Source organism: Peromyscus eremicus, chromosome 7 (assembly GCF_949786415.1).
Source record: "Peromyscus eremicus chromosome 7, PerEre_H2_v1, whole genome shotgun sequence".
In the NCBI taxonomy this organism is placed as follows: Eukaryota; Metazoa; Chordata; class Mammalia; order Rodentia; family Cricetidae; genus Peromyscus; species Peromyscus eremicus.
The window spans coordinates 66,086,060-66,104,909 of NC_081422.1; the positions used below are offsets into that span (position 1 = coordinate 66,086,060).

The 18,850-nt window shown below is 47.9% G+C and overlaps 1 protein-coding gene across 1 annotated transcript in view; it reads right to left on the bottom strand.

The window, feature by feature from the left end:
- Positions 1-5,437: 5,437 nt before the first annotated feature.
- Cgnl1 (cingulin like 1) overlaps positions 5,438-18,850 on the bottom strand; it is a 109,827-nt gene continuing 96,414 nt past the window's right edge. Inside the window, exons 14-18 of the mRNA XM_059268211.1 lie at positions 9,174-9,257; positions 8,280-8,404; positions 7,350-7,458; positions 6,959-7,122; positions 5,438-5,816 (exon numbers count right to left, since the gene is read on the bottom strand). Of these exons, the coding sequence (XP_059124194.1) occupies positions 5,684-5,816; positions 6,959-7,122; positions 7,350-7,458; positions 8,280-8,404; positions 9,174-9,257 (615 nt within the window). The 3' untranslated portion in view covers positions 5,438-5,683. The remainder of the gene's footprint in view (positions 5,817-6,958; positions 7,123-7,349; positions 7,459-8,279; positions 8,405-9,173; positions 9,258-18,850) is intronic.

Sequence of the window (18,850 nt, forward strand, 5' to 3'; positions counted from 1 at the left end):
ACCTCAGTGGACAGGAAATGATCTGTGAGGATTGTGTCCTGGCTTTAATTTGCAAGTGCAGTTGTGCATGTCAGGCTGCAACATCGTGCTCACTGTCCTATGTCACTCTAGAGATACACTGTGAAGTTCTGCAAGAGCCACCCACATTCACGGACTTGCTGAGGTTGCCTAAAGACCACCAGTGAGATGATAAGGGGTCCGGTGACAACCCAGAGTGACCCTGCCACCCAGATCAGGCTCAGAGAAGCCAGGTTAGGGCTTCAGCAGGGACTATCTCAATAAAACGATAACTCCAAAGATGGCAGCTGTCAACCACCCCAGACTTCTAGTTAGAACAGTTAAAAAAACAGGTCAACGGTTCATTGTGATCTCTGGCGGCCTCTGGTGGCTGTGCTAAGTGGAAGCAGGCAGCAGGTGGCCAAGAGATCCAAAGGGTGTAGGGGTGACTGAGGTGCAGGTGGATTGGAAGGGCATGGGAGCCCTTACTACAGGAATGACATGAATGGCCTCTGTCTTCTCAGGCCTGTGATGTTGGTGAATGAGCAGAGGGTACTCCAGAGCCTGACCCAGATCTGGTCCTAAGTGTCCACATCCTGCCCTGTGCCTTTGGCAAGGTTGTGTGCCTCTGTCTAGGTCATCTCACTTGCCCCACCAGGACACACTCCAGGGTGGTTGTAGGTGAGTAGGCACAGAATGGCGGGTAAGCCAGGCATACACCAGTCCCTGCACAGCACCCAGACTTGGGGAAAACTGGGTGCTGAGCAGAGGGCTTAGCAAAGAATAAAGAGGCATTCCGCATGACATAAGTGTAACAAATGACTGTCTAACTTCTACCCCCCCCCCTTTTTAATTACCCAGTAAGTAAGCTCCCGGGGCCCCAGACAGACTGTTTAGCCCTGATGCCTGTCCTCTGCTGGCAGGTCCTGTGGGTGCACCAGCTGCTGCTTCCAAGTGCACTAGCAGCAAAATGCACAACCTCCCCCAGATCAGGATTCCCAACTTTCCCAAGTCTCTCCCATCCTCCTAAAAGGGCTGTGTTTATACAGCAAAGGTCCAGTCATTCTGACAAGATGTTGACCGTCTGTGGTGAGACCGAGTGACAGAGTCTGCCTATGGGCAACTTGTGCCCTTCCTGTATAGTGTAGCTGTTGGCGTTGGCTGACTTTCAGAACATGTTCCTTCATCCTTATAAACCCAGGACACACATTTGTTATTCTCTCTCTCTCTCTCTCTCTCTCTCTCTCTCTCTCTCTCTCTCTCTCTCTCCCCCTCCCTCTCTCCCTCCCTCCCTCTCTCTCTCTCTCTCTCCCTCCCTCCCTCCCTCTCTCCCTCCCTCCTCCTCTCTCCCTCCCTCCCTCTCTCTCTCCCTCCCTCTCTCTCTCTCCCTCCCTCCCTCTCTCTCTCCCCCCCCCCTCTCTCCCCCTCCCTCTCTCTCCTCCCCCCCTCCCCTCTTTTCTCCCCCTCTTTCCCTCTCATTGTTGTTGCTTGATGGAGACTTGGGCCAGGTCTTGGGTCAACAAACAAGAACTTTAGTGGAGACTTTAGCAGGGCATGTTTAGCTGGGCTGAGAACAGGGGCCAGGTGTGTGGAGTCTTCTGGAAAGCCAGGCATTTCTGAATTGGGAACTGTTAAGCCCCTAAAAAGAATTTGCTATTAAGTTGGGATTTTTCTTTGTTTTGTTTTAATTAGAGAAAAAAAAAAATTCTCCGGAGTTGTCCAAGAGAGACGGGATTACTGGTAATATCCACAAGGTCAAGGGTGGAATGTGAAGAGCGTGGAGGGAGGCAGGGCAGTGGGTTCTGGGAGGACTTCTCCCCTTCACTCTGGGCCTCCTGAACAAGTTCCTCCCGACAGCTCCCGACAGGAGGCACAGAGTCTTACTCCCACCCAGGGGCTACTGAGAGGAGGCGGCAGAGAAAGAGGTCTACATCCAGCCTGAAAGTTAGACGCTGGCAGGAAGACTTCATTTACAAATTATAAAACTATGTCTCAATATCTGACTTCGCAAAATCAGATATAACTTAGGTGAAGGCTTTAGGAACTTACAAAATGCAAGCACCTCACATTTGGAGTCGCTCCTGCTTTGAATGAGGGGGAGCAGTCCTGCGGACTAGCTAGAAGGACCTGTTCACATCCATGGGGACCAGCCGTGACGATGGAGGGTTCAACAGTGGGCAGCTACAGAGTGCAGGCAGTACCAGAAAACTCAGGAAGGACACTGAGGACTCCAGAGAGCCATGGCTACCTTTAGAAAAGGTGGGTCACCCGAGGCCCAGGGAGCACACCCAAGATTGCTGCATACAGAGAAATGCCCAGAGTTCCACCTGCAGCCCAGCCAAACCAATCATCTCAGGAAGCTGGAGTCTAGAGATCAGCTCCCTGAAGCCAGCGTGGAGGAGAGTTGACATGTGATCGGTGAGTCCCTTCTAGGGAGAAGTGGCCTGAGCTCCATGTGAAACGGGGACCATGGGAGGCCTATTGTGAGAGCAAGAGGAACCACACAAACTGTGGTTGAGGGGAGCTAGCCAACTGTAGGGAAGGGAGTATCTGATTCTCAGTTGTCAAGCTGCAGTCATTTCCCTTTGTGATTTTTCTAGAATGAACCGTTTGGAGATCTCAGAGCCTCACAGTCATCCATGGCTAATGTTTCACCAACATTCACTGCTGACCACCCCACACCCTTCTGTCTCACAAAGTGGCTCTGGACAACCACTGTAGTTGCCAGCATTCACACTGGTAGTTTCTCTCTGGCCTGTAACTCACTAATTCGGCTCAGCTGGCTGGCCAGCAAGCCCCCAGATTCACCTACCTCCATCGCCTGCCCGAGGGATTACAGGTGTGTGCCGCTACACTTGTGTTTTTCATGTGGGTTCTGGGAATCGAACTCAGGGCCTCATGCTTACACAGCAAGTGAGCCACACAACATCCAAACAAGGGATAGAAATCAAGGGGTAGAAAATAAATACAAGAGCCAAGATTCCTGTCAGTTTATTGAAAGGAAATATTGCTTTATCCAGGAAGTCACTCGCATGGAGGTAGCTGTGATAAAAATGTCTCTTCCCCCATGACAACATATAGTAACCAAACCCTCCTTGGAAAAAAAAAAAAAAAACCAACAGAATATACCAATTGTCATGGTGGAATGACACTCTGAAGCAGAAAAAAAATTATAAAAGCCATACAGTGATTGTCTTCTCAGCATTGCATTGGCAACATGTGTTTACACAAAGTATTTGTAAGCTAGCTAAAGAAAATACTCTTGAGCAGGATTAGTTCTTAAAGCAATAAACAGAAAAAACATGTATACATAAGAAAACCAAGGAACGGTCACAGGGTGAAGCTGAGAAGGACCTGGGACCCTATTCCTCACCTTGTCCCAGGATGCATCTGTCAAGACCACAGGGAAGAGAGGAGCGTGGGACTTACAAACATCTCTCTGAATCTGTCTGGTGTCACACACCCCACTTGCTGCCCACTCCAGTACAACACAGGAGAACAGGTGCCTGACCCTGCCCAGCCTCCCTGTTTTGGGGGTGTCTCTGTGTTTCCAGGGGCTGTTTTCCTTCATGTAGCTAGCCCCATGGCTACCAGAAATGGGGGGTTGGCTGACTTTGTCAAACCCGAAAGCAAACACCCTTTCCTCAATGTCTCGACGTTTCTCACCTGAGTCTCTGGGGTAAGCAGGCTGTGGCATTTCTAGGCTTATTGCAAGTATCTAAGGCAGGCATGGGGAAATTCCAGGAGCCACAGAATTCCTGTGAGTTCTGGGGGGCTAGCCAAGCAACTGCAGGCTATCCAGTTCCCAAGAGGACAGCGGGCTCAAAGGCTGGGGATGGAGGGGGATCTGCCTGTAAGTCAATCTATCTGCCACTCTCTCCTGGATTACGGGAGGTCAGAGGGGGTTTTCTGAGACAGGGTCTCCTATGGACTCCTATATCCCAGGCTAGCTTGGGACTGAATGTATCCAAGGGTGACCTTGACCTCGATTCTCCTGCCTCCACTTCCTGAGTGTTGGGACTATAGGCATGTGGCATCAGACCTTGTTTACAGAGCTGATGATTAAACACAGGACGTCATGCATGCTAGGCAAGCACTCTTCCGGTGGAGCCACGTCCCAGCCCGACTGATGTTATTCCTTCCACTCCCTATGTTTCCAGTGCCACAGTCTGGGCCTGACACACACTGATGGATAGTACTTGTTAAATGGAGGAATGGCTGAAGGAGAAAGCTCTCCATACCCAGTGAGGAACCAGGCAAGGGCCATGCCAGGCTGTGTCCAAGGGGACAGTGACCCTCATGAGGTGTACTAGGGCTTAGTTCTTTAGTAGCCAATGCTCATCTTTCAGCTCCCTTCACCTTAAATCTGGTTGGGTGAACTCTGTGACCTGCACTGGGCAGGTCATGGCAACCTGACCCCCAGGTTGGGAAGCTTGGGGACCCTGCCTCAGTGTCCTGTCACCTCTGCCTTACACACATAGCCAACTTACAAGGGTCTTTCATTAGTGGGTGACATGGGTAGGCCAGGAGATAGGCAGGGATGCCCAGCATCCTCCCAAGGCCACCTTGGCATCACGTGCTTGCACTAGGATATCATTCATGTCACCTCGTTCCTGGAAAAGACCTTCAGATGGCCAGCACCCCCAATTCTTTTCTTCCCATCATTCCAAGCTCCAACTCAACACCCCTCACCCACCCTTGCACATCCCCCAGCTTTCAGGAACTTCTCCGTATTTCTTCTTACACCAGCTCCACACCCACGACTCCCTTTATCCCTTTCCCTATGAACTTACTGGCTGCCTCCCACCTCATCCTACATCTAAGCTCATAAACCTCATCTCACAGCCCCTCCCTCCTACCCCTCCAATTCCAGGCCTGAGCGAGCATCCCTTGGAGGCCTGCTGTGGAGAAAAAGGGCCAACGAGACGCAATAGCATGGCTCTTGTCCTTTGAGAGAAACAGCACTTGTTAAAAATCCCATCTGTACCCCCATTCCCCCTGCTTGAAAGGAACTGGGGAGTGCAAGTGCTCTTAGCATGGTTTAGATAAAATAAGCAACCAAGGCCACAGACTAAGCCCTAGGTTAAAGTCCCCCCCACACACACACACACCACCACCACCATCAATGAGTGGTTTTCCCATACGACCAAAGTATCGATTCCCAGGGCTGACTTTCCTGTCTGACCCCCTCTGATTTCCAGAGTATCCCTCCCTCTTCCCTGCTTTGCCTCGGCTTTTTAATACTTGAGATCTGGTACCTTCATATTTTAAAAGCTAATCCCTATCAGTGTGTGAACTCCAAAGGCTCTGGAACATTCTAAAGTAGAACAGCAGCAGTCCTTGAGAAGGTCTGGTCTAGAATATGTACAGTCTATCCATTCCATCCCTACTGAGGCTATCTCATTACAGCTGGCATTTGGGGACCTTTCTCGGGACAGGAGGAGGGGTGACGGCAGACAGCGGTGCACACAGGGCTTCATCTTAGCTGCATTTTCCAAAATGTCCCAGTTAGGTCCTTTCAAACTCCAATGGCTCCCTAGCTAAGATCCAAGGTCGCTCAGCCACATGACGGAGGCCCTGGGGAGGAATGTGAGGTGGATCTGACGCCTTTCACAAGCCCCCTTTGGTGCCTCCTGCTCTGGATGGCTGCAGAGCCCTGTCAGGATCAGCAGGCCTGGAAGCGGACTCAGATCTGGCTGGTGATGGTGCTATCTTTGGGGAAAGAATAGCTCAGTGGCGCTTCATAGAGGCTTCCGCCATCACTGCTGAGGTCATCGTCGTCAGAGTCATCCAGAACTTTACTAGGCAGCGTCTTCAGTCTGCAAAAGCACAAAGGACATGTTTCTTGACCCTGGCTGGGGCTTGTCTCTGAGTTGGAGATGGGGGAGAGGGTTGTCGGACTCCTGACCTCCACCCCACTGCATGCATATACATGAAAAACACCAGATGTTTTTCTTAGCAACAGATGTAAACTGTCTATTACTCCTGATCAGTGTTGATGGGGTGAGCCATGGACAGTATAACTGATTTCTCCTTTTTCCTAACTCCAATATGGCTGGTCAGGGTGCTTCTTATTCACTATGAATCTCAAACACTTTTTTATTTCTGAGACCGGGTCTTATGTAGCCCATGTTGGCCTCAAGCTAAGCATGCAGCCAAGAGTGGCCTTGAAGTTTGAGTCCTCTTGCCTCTGCCTCTTAAGTGCTGAGATCACAGGCATGTGTCAGCACACCTACCTTATGGGTTGCTAGGGTTGGAAGTCAGGGCCTTCTGCATGGGAGACAAGCACTCTACCAACTGAGCCATATCCTCACACAATAATGTCTTAACAGTTGGGCAAAACATTATCTTTTGCCCACTGAGTCTGTCTTAACTGTTGCATCCTCCAGCCGACCTTGCAGCCAGTTCCCAGTCCTAGGTGGTAGGATTCTCAGTGAGCTGGAGCCATCTGTCAGCTTGTGAGAGTGACCTGGATCAGCGGCATAGGCAGCCTCCCCCAAAGGCTGGTGTTCTGGGTGAGCATAAACTTGTGCTCACCCCTCACCACAATATCCCCCACATTGGTCCTGGGGTAGGAAAACACCCCTCTAGCCCCATCCTTCAGTTTTCCTCATAGCAGCTTAGAAGATCCTCATTTTTAGAAGGGTATAATAAATATATATATAAATGAGAACTTTACTCTCCAGTCAGATAGGAGATGTCCCTCCATGGCAGGGATACCCTGACCCGCTCTGTGCCTCGGGTTCTGCTGAGCACCGGTGTGAGGATGACTTATGTGAGACCTTATTGAACATGTGGGGTGACATGTGACTCGGTAGACACAGCCGCTTTCACCTCAAAGGATGGGACAACACCACAGGACAACAATGGAAACCTGTCTTGAGGCCATAGGAGTAAGAATACTCTGAAAGCACTCCACCATTGTCGGGGAGGCTGTGGGTGGGCCACCACCTTTACCCACCTCAAGCCCTTCTTCATGGAGTTAAGCTGCCCCTGCAGCTGCTCGTTCACACCTATCTGATCCTCCAGCTCCCTCTGCAGCTTCTTCTTCGAACTCTCCAGTCTGTCGATCTCCTCTTCAGCCTCCTCCACCTGGCGCTTCATGGCTTTCAGGCGCAGGCTCAGCTGCGTGAGGAAAGGTGGAGGTTGAGTGTTGACTGAAGGTCCAGCTGAGCTGGAAAAGCCAGAGCAGGAGATGCCAGGGACCTGGCTACTTCCCCAGACACCCTGCCTCACAGAAAAAGTGGGAGCATCCTGTGGGAGGAGCGGAGCCGGGGACTTGGCATACACACTCCACTTGTCCCAGCCCGGCACACGGGCTCTCAGCTGAGAGGAGGCAGAGGCTCTCTTACCTGGTCTTTCTGGTCAGTCAGTGACAGATGCTCGTCATCCACCTGCATCACCAGCTCCTTCACCTTCCTCTCCAGCCTTCGGTTGTTGAGCTGCAGGTTGGCCCGATCCCTGGGAGTAGAGAAAGCAGAACAGAACACCACCTCTTATGCTCGGCTCCGCAGGAAGCCCAGGCTGCAAGGAGGAGATGGGACTCCCCAGCCACGGGTGCCTGGTCTGCTCAGGGTCAGAGAAAAGCACCTATGTGAAAAGAGAGGGCTGCTGGTGTCACAGGAGGAGAAATGGGGCCCCAAGAAGGGCAAGACTCTCCCAAGGTGGCAAGACCAGAACTCAGAAGTGTCCTGAGTTCTTCCACTACTGAGCTTAACTTCTGAAGCAAAGAACCACAGACCACCAGTAGTTGGGGTCTGTGCCAGCCGGACCTAGAAATCTTACTGAAACTATGCACATATATGCAGGGAACCTTCAAGGAAGGTTGGGGAGGGGCTGATCAAGTTCACTGTGGTGCTGATCCTTGGGCTATGTTGTTATCTAAAAATCATTTTGTTGGGAAGGGGTCCCACATCTTCCCTACCCACTGGGGAAGGACCTAGTATATAGTTGGCAACTTCTCTTTGAATGCACCTGCTCTCAGGGCCACAGCAGCCCCCTGCCTCCAATCTGGCTCAAACTCAACAGCTTACAATGCATCCCACTTTCTTCAATAGGATGCAGACAGACAGTAGCCAGCTGCAATCCACTCCTAAATTTCAGCCCAGGCACAGTGCCCAGCCAGGCCACCTTATGGCTTACCTTGATGGAGCTCACCATTTTCATCTGAGAAATGGAAGTGACTGTAAGGCTGGGAGGAGACACACACACCCCCAACCCGCCAGCCCTAATGAATGACCAGTGCCTGTCTGGCCCCCTACCCCACACCAGGCTGGTCTCACCTCTCCTCGCTCTCTAGTCGGTCCTCCAGCTCTGCAATCCTGGCCTCCATCTGCACCACTAGGCCCTCTTTGCTGGACCTGTAGGAACCTTCCAGGTGGATAATCCGGCTTTTTAAGTCTTTGTTCTGGAATCAGACAGGGGGCCTGTGAGGGACTCAGTTGGGCATGCTTTTCAGGCAGAAGCACACTGAGTGGAGTCAGGGATTTGGTCAGTGCCTAGACACCAGGGGAATCCCAGAGATTGTACCAGGAAACCACTTTGAACTCAGGTCTTACGGGTCAAAGGAGAGTCTCTAAGATGTTGCCTTTTGAGCCTGGATGAAAGGACTGGCATGTGTCAAGACTCCCGAGCATGGAGGGATGGGCATCCCCTTTACCAGTTTTCTCAATGACAGACTGACATGAATAGTGTGTGGAAGAACTGGTCTTATTGATCCTTCTTAGCTCTTTACTTTTTTAAGGGTATGATTACTTTCCATCCCCTTTAGGCTGGACTTGTGCCCTCCCATGTTAATGGCTTTCTCATCACTGATTATTGTCAGTCATTTAAAATATTGTGTTAAAAATCTTTTGATGCTGAGTCCTCCTTAAATGTTGCACCCTACTTGGGGCCAGTTTCTCAGTGAGTCACCTTGTCAGTTAGGAGTGTCACTGAACTGGAGCCTTCTGTCCATTCATGAGAAAGACCTGGCCCTTCAGCAGAGAACCTCAGAGTCAACCTCCAAGAAAGGCTGATGCTGTGGGTGAACGTGAACTTCATCCAGTCCCTCACCTCAGTGTCCCACGTACTGACCCTGGGGTGGGGAAAGCCTCTACCTCATCCCTATAGGAGAATACCAGGAAGCCCAGCATAAAGGACGAGGAGGCAGGAACTCATGGAGTGGTTGTCCTCACCTGTCTCTCTAGGGAAATCTTGTCACACTCTAAGTCTTGCTTGGCAGCTCTCTCCTGAAGTAGCTCGTTCCTCATCTGCTCCATCTATAACAAGCAGAGCAAAAACCACAGGATTAAAACTTGGTTCTCATGTTCTTTGTACTGGCATGGTTTTCATGAAGGAGGCCTACGCAGGGGTGCCCACCGTGCTGCTTGCTCTTGGGTATAAGATCGTTTTCTTAGCTACTCTTGATCCCTTGACAATTGTAATAATAGTTAACTAAAAATAACAATAGTCACTGTAGCCAAACCTGCTACTACATACTGAATTGCTCTCTTTCCATATTCATCTTGTGGGTCCCAGGGATGTCCTATGACTCAGGGACCACAAGATTTGTCAGCTCTGCCTGATCTGAGGAATGTAGGGACAGTCCTTTCTTTATCTGCACCACAGATTGGCAGCTGTTCAAGCCCCACTCCATGAGGGCTTGCCTCGGTGCAGCTCTGCAAGCCCATGTATGCTGCACAGTCTTGTGGCTTCCTTCAGGAACCACCGAAGTCTACTACAGCACAGAGACACTGCTGACATGAAAGAAGATGACACCACCACAGGCTAGACCACCACGAACAACCCTATTTCACAGAATATAGCCCCAGATTTCCCAATCTGAAGAGATTCAAGATGCTCAAAGTATCCCAACAGATTCACTCAAAACAGATCACCAGAGCTATTGTAGTCAACATGTCACAAGTATAAGACAAAGATAGGGGGGCTGGAGAGATGGCTCAGTGGTTAAGAGCACTGACTGTCCTTCCAGTGGTCCTGAGTTCAATTCCCAGCAACCACATGATGGCTCACAACCATCTGTAATGAGATCTGGTGCCCTCTTCTGGCATGCAGGCATACATGCAGACAGAACATTGTACAAAGACATAATCATAAAAGTAGCTAGAAGAAAGTGTCAAGTCACCTGTAAGTGAGGGTCCACTAATCTTAAAGCATATTTCTTAACAGAAATCTTATAGGCTAGAGACTATATTCAAAAATACTGAAAGGAATAACAGACACCCAGTACTATACCCACAAGTAGTCTTAATAACTGAAAGTAAAAGTATTTCCCAGATAAGCAAAAACAGAATTCATCAGAACCAGATCAGCCCTACAAGAAATATTCAAGGAGGCCAACACTAGAAATGAAAAGATAACTATCATCCTGAAAACATCTATAAAACCCAGTAGAAGAACAGATATGCAAAAGAGAAGGGGACTCTAACATACACAGATGAGAAAAACAAATCACAAAAATAATAAGAGGTAGGAAAGAACAAATACATATAAAATAAGCAGAATGTAGTTGACAGATGGGAATGTATATCAATAACAGCCTCAAATGTGAATATGATAAATTCACCAATCAAAAGATTAGCCAAATGGAGAAAGAAATAAAATCCCAACTGTATACTGCCTACAAGAAACTGACTTCACTGATAGAGGGATATTGAATAAAGAGCTTAGATGAGATTTATCATGCAATTAAACATGAAGCAACCAAGTGGCCAGCCCTAAAAATATACACATCCATGCAACATTAAATGGACTCATGTATGTATACACTTAACAATTATAGAAAACATGAAAGTAGAATGATTTGAGGGTAGAGGAAGAACAATGTGGGGCTGGATATGATAATAGGAGATTGCAGATGATCAAAGCATACACATGTATGAAGTGTCATGAAACTCATTAGTATTATATCATGTATTATCCATTTAATACATGATATAAAAATGAAACAGATTTTAAACGGAATGTTGATAAAGGCCCAGTTCAGCAAGATCTAACCAGTGTAAATACGTATGTACCCAACATGTAGATTCAAATATCATCAGTTCTAAAGAGAGCTCTCAGACAAAAGTAGTAGGAATTCAACAGATCATCCAGAGAGAAAACCAACAAACACCTGAGTTGAGCTGCACTACATAGAGAAGGACCCTGTGGTAGTTGGAATGTAACTGGGCCCCATAAGCTCATAGGGAGTGGCACAGGAAGGTGTGGCTTTGTTGGAGGAAGTATGTCACTATGAGGGCAGGCTTTGAGGTCTCATATATGCTCAAGCCATGCCCACTGTCTCAGTTCATTTCCTGTTGCCTTCAAATCAAGATGTAAGATGTAAGAATTCTCAGCACCTTCTCCAGCACCATGTCTACCTGCATGCCCCCATGTCCTACCATGACAATAATGGACTAAACCTCTGAGCTATAAGCGAGCCACCACAATTAAGTGTTTTCCTTTATGAGAGTTACCACAGCTCTATAGAAACCCTAACTAAGACAGAACCCCATGGACACTTACTGAGCATTTCATCAGCAGTCACAGAATATATATTCGTATCACCATATGGGACACCCTCTAGGGCAGTGGTTCTCAACCTTCTTAATGCTGCTTTTTTTTTTTTTTTTTTTTTTTTTTGGTTTTTTGAGACAGGGTTTCTCTGTGTAGCTTTGCGCCTTTCCTGGAACTCGCTTGGGAGACCAGGCTGGCCTCGAACTCACAGAGATCCACCTGGCTCTGCCTCCCAAGTGCTGGAATTAAAGGCGTGCGCCACCACCGCCCGGCTTAATGCTGCTTTAATACAGTTCCTTGTGTTGTAGTGACCCCCAACCATAAAATTTTGTTGCTACTTCATAACTGTAATTTTGCTACTGTTATGAATCGTAGTGTAAATACCTGATTTGAGAGCCACCCGCTCTAGGGTAACAGTAACTCACATTAGCCCATATATGAGATCCCAAGGGACTGAAAGTTTTGAAATTATATTATGTGTCCTCTTAGGGAGCAGCACTATTGGGAATTGTGGCCTTGTTGGAGGAAGTGTGTCACTAGGGGTGGGCTTTGGTGTTTCAGAAGGCCCAGTAGCATACTCTCTTCCTGCTGCCTGCTGATCCAGATGTAGAACTCTCAGATACCTCTCTAGCACCATGTCTGCCTGCATGCCACCATGTCTGCCTGCATGCCGCCATGCTTCCTGCCATGTTGATAATGGACTAAACCTCTGAACTATAAGCCAGCTCCAATCAAATGTTTTCCTTTGTAAGAGTTGCCATGGTCATGGTGTCTCTTCACAGCAATAAAGCCCTAAGCTAAGACAGATGATAATGGAATAAAATTACAAGCCGAGAAAGAGAATGGAAAGTATACAAACACAAAGTAGATAACACTCCTAAACAACCCATGGTAACTGAAAAGGAAATTCCTAAAGTTTTACAAACGAAAATGAAAGCCACCCCAAAATCTGTGGACTAACGCGAAAGCAGCACTGAAGGTGAGTTGATAGCAATAGACGTATACGTGAAAATAGATCATAATCTGGGTGGGTGCACAGGCCAGCCCAGCACTGGGGGGTGGAGGTAGGAAAGTTGGGAGTTGAAGGCCATTATTAGCCTGGGTTACATAAGACCCTGTCTGAAAAACTAAAACAATGGGGCTGGAGAGGGAGGCTGATCGGTCATTAGGACTCCGGAGCACCCATGTCGGGCAGTCCACAACCTCTTGCAACTTCAGCTCCAAGGAATTCGATGCTCTCCTCTAGCCTCTGGGCACCTGTACACAAATACGATCTTTAAATAAATTGGATATCTACCTAACAATGCACCTCAAATACAGAACAGCAACAACAAACCCTAAATTAGCCGGAGGAAAATAAGATCAGAAATAAAATGACAAACCTGTGAGATGACTCAGCAGGTAAATGGATTGCCATCAGTCCTGACAGGTTCACTGTCTGTCTGGATCCACATGGCGGAAGGAGTGAACTGACTTCTACACACATGCCATGGCACCCACAACCTCACCCACAATAAATATATATAATACAAATGGCCAATAATTTTTTTAACTGACAAATCCACAAGGCTAGAGAGATGGCTCAGCAGTTAAGAGCACTGACTGCTCTTGTAGAGGACTTGGGTTCGGTTCCCAGCACCCACACAGCAGCTCACAGTGGTCTGTTAACTCCAGTGCCACAGTGGATCTGATGCCTCTGTGGGCATCACATGTACACTCATATACAGGCAAGCACTCATACACATAAAATAAGTCTTAAAGAATAGAATTGACAAACCTTAACTAGATTAACTGAGAAAAAGAGATGACTCAAATAAATCAGATATGAAAAAAGAAACATCACATAAATACAAACGATCGTAGCTCATTATGAATAATTACATACTAAAACATTGGAAAACCTAGAATTCTTAAACACATAAAAACTGAATCAAGAAGAACTAGGAAATCTAAACTGGGGCTGGAGAGATGGCTCAGTGGTTAAGAGCACTGGCTGCTCTTCCAGAGGCCTCGGGTTCAATTCCCAAGACATGCATGGCAGCTCATAACTGTAACCCCAGTTCCAGGGTACCTGACACCCACATACAGATTATACATGCAAACCAAATACACGGGAAATAGCTCAAAGCAATAATGAAACATCTCCCATCTAAAAACATCCTGGGCCTTCAGGCTTTGTCACTGTATTCTACAGAACAAGCCCTTTCATGAAGGCAGCATTGTAGAAAACCAGACAAAGAGATAACCTCTAAAAAATCCTGAATACCTCCACAGAACATGAGGCAAAAACTCTCCACTGAATACCAGCAGACAGAACTCAACGGCACATCACAAAGGTCATATACCACGAGCAAGATACATGCAAAGGAAGCAAGACATTGCAACCAGTATAAACCTGACAGGATGCACAGAATGATTGGCCCAAGACCATATGATCAGCATGACAGGACACATGGGTGGACAAGGACCATAAGGTCATTTCTATAGATAGGGGCAAAACATTTGATAAGATTCATTATGCCTTTGTAATGGAGGACCTGGACTTCATGCTGCTAACTGAAACAAGCCGGTGCCAGAAAGACAAACACCAGGTTATCACTTTTGTGGCGACGTCTGTAGAACTGAATGGAAAAGTGGTCAGACTCTGGGAAGGACGGTGGGCAAAGAGGATGAAAAAGTCAATGAGACACATCAAAACCACAAAAATGCAGTCGCTACTTCTGGTTCTTCTTTGGCACATATAGTGACTATCAATCAAAACATCTGTAATCTCAGCACCTGGAAAGCTGAGGCAGGAGGACTGTTACGAGTTCAAGGCCCACTTGAGCTCCATGGCAAGAGCATCTCAAAGAGACCAAAAAATAAAAAACGGTCCATTTTAAAATGACTAGGTAAATATGAAGTTCCCAACACATAGAAATGATTAATGCCTCACTCCTAGCTGAGACACCATTGCATGGTGACCGCTCCTGGGGAAGGAGCATTGGTTTGCTTTGGGGGTTTATAGTCCCTGGTAGGTTGACCACACACCCATGCATACATGGGCAGCACTAATCGGACTCAATAGGGTATTAATAAAAAGGGGGCACTTAACACACAAACCCACAACTGGTCAGTGCACACAGAACAAAAGACTTCGGAATGCTCAACCCTAAATGGGATATAGCACACCCCTCCTCTCAAAGCCCAGGGATCTATGTGGAAGAGGAAGATAGAACGATTGATTGTAAGAACCAGAGGTGGTCGATAACTTCAAGAAAATTGTGTTTTTCAGATACAACAGGGCAGATGCACACACAGACTCGCTGAGACAGCATGTATAAGACCTCCACAAGCCGGGCGGTGGTGGCACACGCCTTTAATCCCAGCACTCAGGAGGCAGAGGCAGGTGGATCTCTGTGAGTTCGAGGCCAGCCTGGTCTACAGAGCGAGATCCAGGAAAGGTGCCAAAGCTACACAGAGAAACCCTGTCTCGAAAAAAAAAACAAAAACAAAACAAACCTCCACAAGCTCAGATAAAATCCCAGCATGCAGGAGCAGAGGTGGGCATAAAATCCCACCCTAGCTAAGGAGCTATTATTGGCATTTAATTGCTGCTGGCTGAGGGCAAGTCAGTTTTCTTCAGTGGCATGATAACTGGTATACTGACCACACACCAGAGAGGCCCAATGCCCAGGAGTAGTTGGCCAGCACAAACAGGACTCTGTGTTTTATTATGTGTGTGTGTGTTTTTTTTTTTTTAAAGAGAACATCATTGGCCGGGCAGTGGTGGCAGACGACTTTAATCTCAGCACTCAGGAGGCAGAGGCAGGCAGATCTCTGAGTTTGAGTCCAGCCTAGTCTACAGAGCTAGTTCCAGGACAGCCAAAGCTACACAGAGAAACCAAAGAGAGAAGGAGGGAGGGAGGGAACATTAAGTTGGGTGGGATAGGGATATGGGGGAGGATCTGGGAAGAGTTGAGGAAGGGAAATGAATATTATCAAAATATACTGTATGCAATTTTATCAGAATAAAAATTAAAACAAACTATAAAGTTAGGAGAAAGTGTGGGGTGAAAAAACGTATGCATGTATAAAATTCTCAAAGAATAAGTAGTATTGCATTAAAAATTATTAGTTGTTGAAGAGATGGTAGTACTTATTGCCTTAACTAGAAAATAACCCACTTGTACACATGTGTCAAGTGACCACAATGTGCCCTCTAAAGGTATTCAAATATTAAGACCAAAACCAAAACACTCAAGTCCAGTTCCCTTAGGTCATCCTTGTACAGAGCCAAGTAAAAATGCCAACACCACAGGGGCAAGCAGAGAACACGGGCCACTCACTGGCCATTCCTTCCTCTTACCCCAGAGCCCTCAAGAGTCACATGCCACTGAAAGGCCCTGGGTTTACTCCTGTGACTGCTGGGTAATGAATGCAGGCTCACAGCTGCTCTGGACACAGGGGGACAGGTGTGCCTCCTAGGGGAAGCCATACTGTTCACACCCTGGGGCACAGACCTGCACTTAAGGGACACTGTGTGGGAGGGAACTCCACAGACCAGCAGCCTGGCCCAGCTTCTCCCGCTTGGGCCCTTGCTCACAGAACTGGGGCTGCAGGTTCATGTACCTGAGCAAAGCAGCCCCCAAGGGCCCTTTCAGTTGCCTGGAACAGTAGGTGTTTGGTGATTGCCCTATCCTTTAGGATGTTCAGGGAGCCTTCCAAGGAAGCCAGAGGTCCCTGCCCTATCCTGCAGAAAAGAGAAATTGGTCCCCCAAATTGCAGGGATACAGAAGACCCAGATACTAGTAGAGAAATCAAGTTGCTGTGGGGTCCCAGGTTGAGAAGAGCAGAAGTAATAAAAATGTATCAAAGGCAGAGGACAGCCTCTCCCTGTAGCTGTGCAGGTAACTAGGGTAATTGGAACGGCCCTGCTTCAGCCTGTTAAGCCTTCTGGAAACTCCCACGCAGGTGCCATCTCCCTGCTTTTCTGATGGGAGAGTCAGGACCATGCCTGGATCAGATCTGGATGGAAGCAGCTTGGGGATTTTACCCTCAGGCTTCTGACAAAAATCCCTCAGTTCTTGATGTATGGAAAAACCCTACAGGAAGCAGAGTGTCGGTGGGGAATTCTGTAGAGTTCCAAAGGAAATGTCTACAGGGGAGTGAGTGGAGAGGGCATGGAGGGCATGGGGACTGCCACGTCCCAGTGCTGGGTCCCAGCTGCGAGCATAGATGACAGCAGCAGCCACCAGCCTCAGGCGGGGCATCTGCCAGAAAACAGACCTCCCATATGGCAGAGCTCTAAGATGGGACCGGGGCAGGGGAGGACAGGGTGGGCATGGGCAAACACGGACATCTCTGAAGGTCTCTGCAAGTTCAAGTCCCCTCTTCCCAGAGAGCTGCAGGCAAATGAAAAAAATAAAATAGTAACTCCTCATACCCCACCATGTCCCCTCAAAAGAGGGCTATTAAAATGGAAGTGTAAAATAAATCAGAAGAACAGGAAAGAATAAAACACAGCCATAAAAATCTCAACAGTGACAGTAGCCAGGCATGCTGTGTTTCTTGAGCCCTGGAAAACAGGACAGATTCCTCTCCATGCTTCCAAACAACAGCCTGACACTATACTCTAAAATAAATCCACCTTGGGGAAGGAACCTCAAGGAGTTCTGCGTGGCGTTACAGAAAAGGTCCCAAGAGGATTGGTTTCACCACAAACCCGGGCGAGTGCCAGGAGTCACCGCTTCAGAGACTCAACTCAGCACCCAGATCTTCAGAACCGCGCCCAAGGCCTGAGGTCACATTCTTATCCTTGTTTGGACCCAGGGAAGTAATTGTGAGGGTGGAGAAATACTTCATGTAAGCTTAGTGTTTTACATGCTCTATTAACTAGACGGAACCAAAACTCTGCAGCCAAATTAAAACCAACAGGAACGGAAGGCAGCAGCCTATGGCAGCTGGATTGGATGAAAGCTAACCATGGAGCATTTTGATGGGAAACAGCAGATATGATTGATTTTAGCAGCCTGCAGCGTTGGAATACCCATGACCCGAGCTCGCTCTCAGGATTAGAAGCTGTAGTCTTTTGGGCTAATGAAAAGCCAGAGATATTTATGATTGCTAATAATAGCAGCCTCCTGGACTGGGTTTGTCAATGGTCTGTGAAGAGGTTGGCAAGCCTATGCTCCTGGACTGGGATTAGAAATTATATCCTAAGAATTATCATCAGCCAGCTTGCACAGTGGAGTTTTGAGTAGCTGATATGGTAAGAGGCCTTTCTGAGCCTGAAGTCTCTTTAAAAGAGGAAACGCCACTGTGGTCTGTCACTTTGCTCCTGAAAAGGGACTATTTGGAGTCTCATTCACTCATTCCTGTGTCCCCAGGTACTAACTGAGGAGCAGGTGTGGGCCAGCCACAAAGGAGCAGTTTCTGAAAGGGACTGTTCATGCCTCCAGCTTTACCCACTGGGATGTGTGTGGCGGTTTCCAAGGCAACAAGGCCCCTGCAAAGACGGTGATGCTTCCCAATTTTTGAAGTTGGTATTTTCCCCCTGCCCGCCAGCTGTGGCATGGGATGAGTCAACCTACCACCGTGCTGTGTCATCCTGGCTTTCAAGGCTGAGCGGATGCCTTTGGGTAAGCCCAGCCTTGCTGCGTGCATTCAGCTACCAACAGCAGTATACGCAGTGATGCCCACTGAGCCAGGATACTAGCCTATCAAGCACGTTTAAAAACTCAACAGGCTAGATCTCTTTCTGCCTACCTGAGCCCTTTACACAAATGAGAGTCAGAAGAGACAGAGGTTAAAAAAAATAAGATACACAAGGGTTATTTTTTTTAAGTGCTATTACTATTATTGTTGTTGTTGTTTGATATAAGATCTCCTGTAGCCCAGGCTGGCCTCAAACTTGCTATGTAACTAGGATGGCCATGAACTCCTTGCCTTCACCCCCTCACCCACACCTGGATGACCAGCAGACACCACTACATCCAGTTTATGAGGTGCTGGGGAATGAACTCGGGGCTTTGTGTGTGCTAAGCAAGCACCCTGCCAACTGAGCCACATCCCCAACCCGGGTAATATTACTCTTAACGTGAAGACCTTTAGAATCTGATTCAAGGATAGAGTCACACTGTGGCCCTACTTCTTACAAGTTAGGTGACTGTAGGCAGTGACTATACCTTCCAAGCCATGAAAACAGCCAAGAAAGCATGCAAGAAAATCCTTCAAAGTCCTCAGTGTGGTGGGCAGGAGTCATGGATGGAAATGTTGAGTTTGGTTTTATGGTACTGGGAGTTGAATCTGGGCCTCCCGGATGTAGGAAAGTGTAGTGTCACAGGGCTCTTGTTCTGAGACAGAATTTCACTAG